Source organism: Lygodium microphyllum, chromosome 12, assembly GCF_053477565.2.
Source record: "Lygodium microphyllum isolate KBCC chromosome 12, Lygodium_microphyllum_v1.1.10, whole genome shotgun sequence".
NCBI lineage: Eukaryota > Viridiplantae > Streptophyta > Polypodiopsida > Schizaeales > Lygodiaceae > Lygodium > Lygodium microphyllum.
Genome location: NC_141146.1, coordinates 95,871,079 through 95,883,803, shown reverse-complemented (window position 1 = coordinate 95,883,803; position 12,725 = coordinate 95,871,079). Strand labels below are relative to the sequence as shown.

The window sequence follows — 12,725 nt, the reverse complement described above, 5'->3', positions numbered from 1 at the left end:
TGCGCATCCCAAGAATATGTGAGGTCTCTATCCCATGTCCTTCATCTCAAAGCACTTTCTTGAGCAGACCTTTCAAGGCATCTAGCTCATCATGAGCACTCCGAGCAATCGACATATCATCCATGTAGAGTATCAAAATCATAAGGTTACCATCATGAGCCTTCTTTTATATAAATGCAAATCTATATCACTACAAAAATATCCTTGTGAATGTATAAAAGCATCAAACTTGTGGTACAATTTCCTAGGTGCCTGCATAAGGCCATAAAGGCTCTTTCTCAATCTACACACTAGGTGGTCCTTGCTAAGTTTTGCAAAGCCCTTAGGTTGCTCCATGCAAATCTCATCATGTAAGTCCCTATGAAAAAAGCCAATCTTGACATCCATCTGATAAAGATCCAAGTCAAGTTGAGCAACCAAAGCCAATATCAAGCATAGGGTAGTCATCTTTACAACATGAAAAAAAACTACATCAAAGTTTGCACCATGCTCCTGCTTGAAACCCTTAGTAACCAATTTGGCCTTGTATGCCAGCTGCGAGTGTCCAAGGATACTTTTCAACTTGTACACCCACTTGGATGGCAAAGCATTCTTTCCACTTAGAAAAGGAACCAAATCCCATGTATGATTTTTCTATAGTGAGTCATACTCTAGCTGCGTGGTCCTCTCCCAAGAGTGACTATCACATCTGCACATGGCCTCATCATAAGTAAGAGGCTCACTAGTATCTGTCACCATAACATAATCCATAGAGGGCTTAAACTGTGCAAGTTGTCTTGTGTCTCTAGTAGACCAAAATAGGCTATTGGTCTTATACATCCTATGGAGCATTAGGGACCTAGGCCACTAGAGCATCAAGCCATTGTTGTAGGCTATCTAGCTCGTCGTATAGTAGCAGGAGGGTCATCTTGAAATATCACCCTAATACCTCAATGGCATGCTCATGTTGCTTATGCATTTTCTCTTCATGGTGGATTACAACATTGTGGTTGTGAATAACCTTTTGAGTCTGTGGGTTCCATAAGTGATAGCCCATCCCACCTACATCTCCAGTACCAAGAAAATTGCATTTTTTGGACTTAGGGTTTAACTTATTGTGCTTGTCCTTGGGAACATAGCAGAAAGCCACACAAACAAAGACATGCAAATGAGCATATGAGGGAGGGCTTTTGGACTATTGAGAGTGGAATTTAAACACCAGGAAAATGCTAGACAAGCACCAAATGATGAAAATTTCATGCACAATTTAAAGCTCAAAGGAAGCGATGCAAATCCAATAATTTTAAGCAGCCATGGAAGATGGGAATTCAAAATACTTTGAAAGCTGGAATTTGTAGTGGTTGTGGAATTTTCATAACTCTTTAGGGTTCTAGATTGAAGCAAAACAAGTTTCAAGCAGTTTGAGACTTCAAGATAAACATGCAAAAAATTTTAGAAAATTGGAATCAGGCACTTGACGTGGAAGAAGTGGAAGAGCAAGCACTCGCAGTGTAAAGGGACTTGGGAGAATTAAAGGGGCATGACCCTTTAGCCCTTGGGTCCCAATTTTTTTCAATTGGGAGGGGGGTCATTTTTTGACATGGTGGCATGAGAAAAGTCACCCTCTTTCCTACACAACAATTCTCCTTGGTGGGACTATGGAGCTCAAAAGCACCCAGTGACCCAATTTAAAGATGCTGGCCTGCTCCATAATTTCTTCGCTCTATTTCGCCCATCTCCATGCGGGGAATGGTGAATTGATTAGAGAGAATATAAATTAGTATTTGTCTCTCCTCTCTCTCTCTCTCTCTCTCTCTCTCTCTCTCTCTCTCTCTCTCTCCTCTTAAGGTGTATTCATGTGGATGATTCTTGGAAGAGATTGAAATAAATATCGGTTGTCTGGCTTACACCGGATAGTGATGGGATCATGTTGATGTAGAGGAATGATGGCTAGCATGATTTGAGGATTAATGATGGGTTGGGCTATCTGAATATGCAAATATTGATTTTCAAAATCGGAGAAAAGGCAGTAGGTTCCTTTTAATGGAAATTTGAATCCTTTTTTACAATTCTTAATGCAAATCTCATTTATCTGTATTAAAAATTTGTTTGATGCTTGGTTGCAATATGATTGAGAGCTGTGTGTTATAAAATTCTGAATCTTTGCTCGTAATCATGAGTTATTAATGTTCAAAAATCCAAAAATCATATTTTAAATGGTGTTTTCATCATTTTGGGCAATCAAATTGTGTTCATATGGGGTAAAATTAAATTTCAAGATGGATTAAAGTGTGACTTAATTTTTTGACTCAAAAAAATTAGATAAACATATCAATTTATTTAAAATAAATCATGAAAAAAGAAAAAAAAGAAAAAATAGATATGATGCACCAAAAATTTACAGAAAATTATAAATGTGTTTGTGAATGTATCATGGGGCTAGGGCATGAGGTTTAGCCTCAACCTACAACAACATGGGAATCCCCTCTAATGATACTTGATATCTTCTCATTTTATTTTATTCACTTTATGAGGGCCCTTATTCCAAGATAACAACATGGCAAGCCAAGCATTTATAGTGAACATTTTGGACTCTCATTTTTCATCTACGCTTTTGTTAAATATGGTGCAAGATTTTATCAAATGAGAAAGATGCCTTATGGAAGCCATGGAAAAAAGGGAACATAGCTAATGTGTAAAGAAGGAAACTCAGAGATAAAAGTTCAATGAACTTAAAATGAACATAACAAGACTAATGAAAATATAGTGCACGCCAAGAAGAATATTCAAACGTGTCATGTTTTTATCTCAGCATTTGTCAACTGCTTTACAACTACCAACAAATGTCAAATTTCAGAGATTTTGACTAAAACGGAGGAAAAATCCAAAAATGATCTCTACTATCTCCAAAATAAAGGAGACAATAAAACCATATACTTGCACATGTGGCAAATGATCATTGGCCCTTTTCTTAATCCAATGATTAACAAAAGTGCCACTTTTTACATGTTTTGGTCCTCATGGCTTCATGTTTACAAACCCATGGAAATTATCATTCACAAAAATGCTAACTTCACCATTGCAAAGAAGCAATAATCTACATGTCTTATAGCACGTGACAACAATAGTTCAATCACATGTTAATTAGATTAATCCCATGTCTGCCACATTGTTTACAATCATTTATCACACATGAACAACCCTAAATAATGAATAGTAGTATGGATCTAATTTTTTCAAGAACAAGGTTTAAATCACTAAGGAAATTTTATACAAACTATAAACTCTAAAGAGAGTGGAAGTGAAGCAAATCTTAGATATGTTGAGTTGAGGGGTCCCTCCACTGCCTTAGGTATGAGCTCCCACATCTTGGACTAGCTTCCTCTTCCTCTTCATCTCCCGCCCTTCCCCCCCATCCTCTCTCTCTCTCTCTCTCTCTCCCTCTCCCTCTCCCTCTCCCTCTCCCTCTCCCTCTCCCTCTCCCTCTCTCCCTCTCTCTCTCTCTCTCTCTCTCTCTCTCTCTCTCTCCCTCTCTCTCTCTCTCTCTCTCTCTCTTTGTGTCCCAAACTTTTGATTTTTGGGCCTTTTCAAAAAACATCGATTTAGGATGTATACTTAAAAATTTGCACCATGTCTAAATAGGCATGAAATCATGCATGAGAAGTCAAAGCTAAAAGGAGTTTGAATTGGCATTAAAAAGGGTGCTAGAAAGCCAAAAAAAAAAACAAATTTAAATGGTTACTTACTCATCATTAATTAATGCACCTCTAACACATATTATACCTTTGTGACTCTAGTTTGATTTTATTGTAGTGCCCTCATTGATTTTTTGCATTGAAATTCAGCCTTTCTAGTAATTAATTAGTGGAGAGCTCCTAGAGGGTTCCATTATTGCAAGGAATTTTCCTAAATGATCAACATGAAAACATCTTATACTGATTTGCAATAATGCTAACTATGTGTATAGGAGGCGATTCTACCCCAAGGAGGATATGTTTAGAGGAGTTGAGAGAGTACATCCTAGGACTATATAAGAGTGTGAGTGTGTGTCACTTCCATAGGCTTTTCACATGTCAAGATTTCACAAAGAGAGAGAGAGAGAGAGAGAGAGAGAGAGAGAGAATGAGCTTAGGGATATCTCAAACAAAATGCATTCAAAGAGAAATATCATCAAGAGGAGAGTAGTTTAACTTTAGAGCTTGTAAGGAGGGGAGAGAGAGAGACAGAGAGAGGGAGAGAGAGAGAGAGAGAGAGAGAGAGAGAGAGAGAGAGAGAGAGAGAGAGAGAGAGAGAGAGAGAGAGAGAGAGAGAATATAGGATGACAACTGAAGGGTTGCAATCTATAATTGTCAACCTCCTTTTCCATTTCGTTAGATAGAGAAAGCATTATTTTTGCATGTTTAAATCACTAGATTTATTTTTAAACTAAATTTAACTATTGAGAGTTTGTCTCTGAGTATATGTACTTTTAAATGCCTACTTTTAAGTGCCAAAAAACAATGTTCTAGAGATTACTTTTCAAGGCATTTATACATTTTTTCACCCTTAGATATGGTATTATTATTCGAAGGTATGTGGTAATTAGCATTACTATTTAACTTTTTACCATAAATTATAAAGCTATCTTATCAATTTGTGTAGCCCTTTGTTTCAAATTTTAAATAAAAATTTAACTACATAGAATTTTGATGTGTTTCTTTTCTTATGAGGAATAAAATTACTTGATATTCTTAGACCTTGGTTTATATTCATATTCCATAGCATTTTTGTACACTTCTTTCCTTGTGGGAAATAAAATGATGAGATAGTTTCTTTTTCGCTAATATATTTATGGTTGAAAACATTTCTACACAATAAATAATATTTTACAAACTAGATGTTCATAATTTTGGAAATTACATCCTAAACACCTCATAAACTCTCAAAATATGATGAAAGGAAACTAAAGATCACCAATTTTTATTGATTCGAGGCTAAAATCTTCTATACTTTGTGATATCATCATCCCTTTGATAAGATCTCTATTTTATGTACATAGTAAGCATATTCACAATCATGCCATGTTGCCATCAACTTCTAATGAGATTTAACAACGTTGACATATTAAAACAATATGATCATATGTCAAATGCGTGGTCAAATGAGCTTTCTGGGTTGCATTTTTTTCAAGCCTTTGAAAGAATAATGTGGCTCTTTCTTGGCCAATGTGGGCTTGCATCATAGGCTTTGCTAAACTTCCCATAAAACCTGCCCAAATCTTTCCAAAAGCTTGTGGGTTCTTGAATAAAGAATATGTTTCTTCCTAAGGTAGATTTTCTTGGTCTCCCATTATCCCTAGCTTTAAAATTTGCAATTATGGAATCTCTTTTAGTATAGTCATGAGCTCTCTCCAATGGAAATTATATAATGGTACATTGAAAGTATCCCTCTCCTCATTACTTATTATTCCCTGTATGTTGTTGATTAAAAAATCAACAATAATTAGTTTGTTTAGGAAAAATCCATGAATAATATTATGACCTAAATTGAAATAAATCAAGGAAAGACCCATTACTTTAACATGGGAGAACAATGCTAAAATTTTGAGGTATACAAGAATAGCACTAACAATGGTGGTACGATGAGAAAAAATTGAGCACTTGAAAATATCCAATATACAATTGATAAGAGTAGTTTAGCTATGTAAATTGATCATGGTGACACATTGAGCAATCAAATATGGTTCCAGGCAATGATGTTGTTGGGTATAATGGAACATTATACACTATTTTAAAATTGTATGGCCTTGAATTTCATACTACAACAAGCTTCGATTGCCAACATAAGAATGCACAATTATGTATGATAGAATTAGTAAATAAATTGCAAGCATAAGTAGGGGCCCACTCAATGGCAAAGGAATGGATGGTGGTAGCAGAACTCTCTCTCCCCCCTTGGCATGGAGTTACTGTCTATGTATGTGTGTGTCTTTGTCCCTTGCCAATGGCAACAAAATGTGTAGGTGTTGTGAATCACGAATGGTAGTGGATGGGAAAATGGATAGACGAATAGTGGCATGATATGTAGTGAGCGACGAATAGACAATAGTGTGTGTGATGAATGAACAATGGCAGTGATATGGAGGTGCAATAGTGGTTTAAGGGGATGCAGGGTGATGTGAGGGCATGGATGATGGCATAGATGGTAGAGTAGATGAAGATGCACAAAGAGAGAGAGGGGAGGATTGAATATTTATATAATTACTCAATGTTTTTCGTAAAAGTCATAGTAATTACTCTATTTACATGATCACTCTATTTTTTCTTTAATTAACATAACGTAGAAAATGAATTTAAAATTGATATAGACATGCATAATGTCTATAGATATAAATATAAGCATGAATATACATGTATGTACATACACACAAATACATTTGTGTATGAATGTATATGCATATATGAATATGTATAAATATATATACATGCTTACACATGTGTGAATGTATGTTTGCATGTATACAAAAACTTTTTCTTTGATACAAGACTATATGCATATTTCCCAAATTATATCAACAATCCATCTACTTGGTTAAAAAATGGTTTTAACAACTATTGAAGACAACACACAAGCACATGAATGTTTCAAATTTTATTAGATAGTTTTTTTCCAAAAAAAAAATTATCTTAGTCAAATCTAGCACAAACTGAGTAATCATGAGCTAAAATTTCCTCTGAAGGAAAATAGTCCAATCGACACATGTAAAAAAGTAAACAATCATAAACTAAACTTGCACAATGCATGATAACATAGTCCAATCAAGAGATGCAACCATATGCTATACATAAATTAATATTGCTTAAGTTAAGGGTGGTAGTCTAATAAGTATGCAATGCACTAATTCATTCATCTACCCCAATGGTTTATCACTAGGACAAGTATGGCCCATCATAACAATATCAATTACCCAGATAATAAAATATTTAACCCCAAGGTCACTTGAAAAACATGAACTAAAGAACTAGTAAACAATCAAGCACTATCTTTTCCTCAAATTGGAATAAGTAACCCTATATTTCTTACTAGGGCTTTAGCTCAATGTTTTTAAGTACCTCTACCGCAAGAATAGAATCTAGCTCATCTAAAATTTATAAGACCCATCTACTTGATGTATAAGGTACTCTCAACTTTTTGACCAATAGAAGAGTTCTTCACCTTGCAAGGATGAAAACCTAAAGAGACTCACGTAGCAAAAAGAAGCAACCAATTCAGTGGCCTACTTAATTATAGATAGTTGCCAATTGGAATTTAGCCATTTCTTTTACGTGCCCATCTAGAAGCGGAAGCATCTTGGCAAGCCCACCAAGAAATGGATAAAGCCTGACGGGATTATTTGTATAGATGGCTTCAACTAATTATTATAAATATAAATATTATAGATCAATAACATATTCTTATAACCTATTCACAAAATCATAATCATGTTATTGCAATCCCTATATTCATGTGTGTGTGTGTGTGTACAAATTTGGGAGAAGAGAGAGTATTAAAAATTGAGAGAGAGAGAGAGAGAGAGAGAGAGGGAGAGAGAGGGAGAGAGAGAGAGAGAGAGATTTGAAGAGATCAAAATAATTGGGAGTAGAGGGGATAAAAATTTTTGAGAGAGGGGGGAGAAAGGAAAGAAAACCTAGAGAGAGAGAATTTGGAGAGAGATTAAATCATTTTAAAGAGGGATAGAGCATTTAAAGAATTTTGGGGAAGGAGAGAGGATAAGAATTTTTTGATAGATATAGAGAGAGAGAGAGAATTCAAAATAAAGATGACAGTAAAAAATATTGGGAGAAGAGAGAAAGAGAGAGAAGAAAAAGATAGAGATGATAATAAAAATTTTGGGGAGGAGAGAGAGAGAGAGAGAGAGAATGAATTTGGACGGGGACTGAGGAGAGCTAGGGGCAACTTTGCTTTCCTCAGGAGACCCTTCACTCTAGCTTCATCGAGAAACTGCTATGAAACATACTAGCGTTCGTTGTTGACGAAATAATGCTACTTTTTTTAGAAACAATGAAAGGTATTTATTATCGGATCACCTCCTCAACCATTTCATTCCATGTGGACTCGAAGTAGCCGGACCAAGTGTCGTTAAGATAGTCGCCGATCGGGAGCTCTTGAGTGCGGGTGAGGGAGAAGAGGAAGAGAATAGCGTTGGAAGTCATCTCCTCGGCTCTGCACTTGAGGAAGCGAATCAGATCCTCCTTGGATTGTCTGGCAAAAGCCTGTGCGACATGTGGTCTTTGGCCATGGATCCATATGTGACCCCCATTCCATGCAGGGGACGACTTGTCAAGCACCTCGGGGGGTACCTTGTACATGGGAATTTAGAGAACAAACGGTTCATGATAATTTCGGTAGAATCAGGCTCATTCATAACAACGTACGTACAGTCTAATGACTCTGCCCTAGAACGCCATTAAATCGAAGCATGAGCGGCGATAGTATTGAAGTTGAGACTGTGCAGCTGGCAATTTACCTGAGAAAGCCAATGCAGAGAGTATGCGCAGATGATGAAGTCGAGGCTTTGTTGGGGGAAGAGACGGTCATAGAAGGAGCCTGGCACGCCAGCTGCGTACACTTTGACATGTGGACTTGCATTATTCGACTTATTGACTGCGGGTTGGAGCTGATCATGGTGCGTTAATTCGTGTCGCAGAGACTGAAAGAGGTAGTTGAAGTCGTTGGCTGGAAGGTCGGAGAAGAAGTATTGGATCTCGAGAGGACCGCCATCACCATGATCAGATCCATCAGGAGCTGCATATTCAGGAGTATTATCACGAGGGCTTGACAGGCGCTCAGCCAACGTACTGATCACGAAGTTTGCATAGGCGAGGGTGTTTTGGCCATACGAGCAGCCCAAGTCTGCGACAGACACAGGCTGTCGATGACAATGATGATGATGATGATTGTTTCTTATACGTGCCGCGTGCTGATGGGCGTCTACGTCTTCTTCTTTGTCTTCTTGGACGGTCCTGTTGCTACTACTGTTGAGCAGGAGCTCGATGAATGGATGGAGGGCATCTGCAAGGTGTGGCTTTGCGCAGGAGTGGAAGCTATGGTATTGGAGCCTCGAGTTGGCGGCATAGCTCGCGGCCGGATCTACTCCGTCTTGCATACAGGGCACTGTAGTGCCACCGCATGGTCGCTTATTATTACCAGACATATTCCTACTACTACTAGGCCTACCTCCGCAGTCACTCATCTCCGCCTCCATCATCTCCATCACCATCTTCATCTCGATACTCACTCTTGACCTACTAAGGCTTATCTATATATTTGGGGCTATCCATCACCAGCAATCTACCCTTTGGTCGCTTGCCTGCGCCTCCTTCTTGCCTTAACGACACGGAACTTCAACGGAAACATTGAAGACACGGAAAATGAATTCTTCTTGCTGACTTTACAGTGCAAATAGACAAGAACAGGTGATTTTCTTACAGGTGACTTTAAAGTTTATAGTGCAGACAAACAAGAACAGGTGATTTCCTTATAGGCTTTTTATTAGCATTGATGATTGCCCCCTTGAGGGCCGAGGCACGTGCTAGCGCAGACGGTGCCAGTGGTTCTTAATATTGTTGTTTGTCCACATTACTGCAAAGGGAAGTCCCAAATTAGATTGGATAGCATATTGGACTTACCATTGTTGAACATGGCATCATTTCTACTTAACCATATGTTCCATAAATAAATACCTCTTAACTAGCTCCATGTTAGTGGGCGAATAGCATTGGAATTTGGCCTCTCCCCGAAATCAATTCTTTAATTTCCAAGAAATCAAATATAGGTGCCATTTATAGATTAGCTTAAGGAGGTTTCACCTTAGAGCTTTGGAGGTTTTTTTTCGCAACATTTTAAGCACGGGACGTGCTTTTGGAGAACATGATCATGAGCTTCCCATGTGGTTTACCAATGGGAGCTAATTTCGAGCATTTTCTCTTCTATGATACCCATGATGCCAATCATCTCATAAGTTCGTGCAAACATTTCAAAGGTGTTATCTTACTAGGTGAAGCAGTTAATGGTTGGGAGATTAGTCTATGTAGTGAAGATTATTACCATTTGATAGATTTATCAGTGTATAGTATCAAGCTTTAAGCCTACTAACAAACATGGCTTTGTTGCATTGACTTTATATTAGCATAGGTTCGAGAGGCCAAACCATTTTTGGTTTCACCCTTGACAGGTTGGTCCTCTTGTATTGACCTAAGGGTATTGTCATAGATTGTGGTTACTATTGAGATTGAGGTTATAAAAAGGGTACCAAATGTCTTAGATTCAAATTTTTCAGTTGGAGTGGATGTAACTCAACAATGCACAAGGTGTACTTGTGCTACTCTAAGAAAATAGTTGGGGCATGCTAAGACTGTTTGGTCAAGACCTTAGGTTCTACAGATTGGACTACATTTTCTCTAACCACTTGTATTCATTTTTGGTTGATCGTGTGCATGCTTGGGAATGCATATTAAACAATTACCTTGATACTCTCTCTATGTTGTGAGGATAATATTAGGTACCAAGTTTTCGTAAAGTATGATATTCTTTAGAATGTCTTTTACATTTCTTGAGTTGCGATCATATTTTGATTGGGTCTTGGGATTGGCTCAGCCTATTTCCTAGGCTATGAGTAGAAATGAGCTTATTTCTTGTCGAACTTCAATATAGATCTTCTATTGCTCAATGTTGGTAGCTACACTACAACAGAAACGAGACATAGACGCGCATGTTAGACGCGCAAAGTCGGGCGCGTCTATCATAGCGTCTATATACGTGTGTAAACGTGCGACTAAATAGACGCGCACTTTCCATCTATATATCCGCGCAAATAGATGCGTTTATACACGCAAAAATAGACGCACACGTCAAAATTCAAATCATACTAAATCATTTCTTTTCAAACTACACCTTTCCTTTCCTACATTTTTTGCGGTTCTGAAGCTTGAGTTTAGCCGGCATGCAGTCTCTTCATGCCTCACCTAGTCTTTTCATGCCTCACCTCCTCATGACTCAACTCTTCTTTCATTTCAAACACACAAGAAGGGAAAAAAGGAAAGCGAAGGAGAGGAAGAAAGAGAGAACAAGAGAGAGGAGAACAAGAAGAAGCAACAAGCAAGCAAGCAAGCATCAAGGGAGGGTAACTTACCAAGGAGAGGAAGAAGGAGAAGAAAGAAGCGCCACCACCCGCCACACCAAACACCCAAGGTGAGTCTCTCTCTCTCTCTCTCTCTCTCTCTCTCTCTCTCTCTCTCTCTCTCTCTCTTTCTTTCTATATTCCTCTCTCTGCTCTATCTGTGTATTTAGGATTTGTGATTCCATTATGTAGTGTATTTTGTAAATCAATAATGGCGGTCATCTGCCAAAATCAGCCGACCAAGCGCGTTTGATAGCGCATCTACATCTCAGTGTAGACGCAGACATAGATGCGGAAAACGTTTCTCTGGGGGCGGTCTTTGAGCGCGTGTGCGGGCGTGTGTGTTCTGCAGTGTACACGTGAGAATACACGTGCTGACAGACTCCCAGACAGACGCAGGTATAGACGCGCACAGAGACGCAGGTATAGACGCTGTATGTAATATGTTTTATCTACACAGGGTAATATGATTTTTCTTGTGTAGATGTGGAATCCTGGATCCTCCAGCACCCCATTCAACAAGGAGCAATTCATGGGGGAGATGACCAATTATCTTGGTCGCCCTCCCACTGCAGATGAGGTTTTTAGTGTGATGTCTGGGACACCTATCATATCTTTGCCTACACAGGGATCAACTAAGGTACATGGATCGGCCGAAGCACGTACATCTGTAGAGGCACGTGTATCGAGTGAGGTAGAGGGTAGTGCACGTTGAGGGAGGAGGGAGAGTGGTGTGGGAGGACGAGGAGGTCGAGGGCTTTGTGGGGGTTGCCTAGGTGGTGGCTCTCGATCACCCTCACCGAAAAATGAGAGAGGTGAGCCTCCACAAATGTACTACTCTATCTCACTGATGTTGGTGGTATCTTCCATGACTTCGAGGGGAGGGAAGTGATAGCCTACTTAAGGAGTGTCGTGCATGCCACATACAAAGATTGCATGATTCCCTTCAAGCACCAAAAAAATGGTTTGTGGCAAGAGGTATTGCGGGCAGTACATAAAAGGTATCCTAATCCCGAGAATTCATGATTCTCAGATGATTGGGGATGGTCAAAGGTGAGAGTCACGCTTCATAACAAGAGGTCTTACCTTATGACGCGTGCCAAGGAGTCATTGCGGAGACAAGAGCAGGGGCGCCCTGGATATGGCCAACCACCCAATTGCCACCGCAAGAAGTGGAAAGAGGCCAAGAAGAGAGCAACGGAGAAAATGACAAGTCGCCAGCATGCAGAGGCACGACGTATCCAGATGGCAACCATGGGATCGTCGCATTATGGATCGGGTGGCAGGGAGTCATGGGAGGCTGAGTTTATAAGTATTATTTGATTTCTTTTTTTAAATTAAATTTTGTAATTTGTTTCACTTCATTATGTAGTGTGTTTTAATACGTTGTATGTTCAAATTGTTTTGTAGTCCCATATTGTTGGTAGGATGCCTACTCCTAGAGAGGTAGGCTACCATCGAGGTCATAACTGGGCGTCCACTTGGCAGCATTTCTACGAGGAGGGACTCATCACGGAGGAGCAATATAATCGCGCCATGAGGATTCCACCACCAGAAGAGGTATGTTTTATTTTTTACATAAAAAGTA

The 12,725-nt window shown here is 38.9% G+C and overlaps 1 protein-coding gene across 1 annotated transcript; it reads right to left on the bottom strand.

Moving 5' to 3' along the window:
• Window positions 1-3,543: 3,543 nt before the first annotated feature.
• LOC148028064 (gibberellic acid methyltransferase 1-like) lies at window positions 3,544-9,300 on the bottom strand. The gene is made up of 3 exons (XM_087689761.1): window positions 8,486-9,300; window positions 8,046-8,318; window positions 3,544-5,428 (listed from the first exon to the last, which is right to left on the bottom strand). The coding sequence occupies exons 1-3, from the start codon at window positions 9,242-9,244 to the stop codon at window positions 5,333-5,335; spliced, it is 1,128 nt and encodes a 375-aa protein (XP_087545887.1). The 5' UTR covers window positions 9,245-9,300; the 3' UTR covers window positions 3,544-5,332.
• Window positions 9,301-12,725: the final 3,425 nt, after the last annotated feature.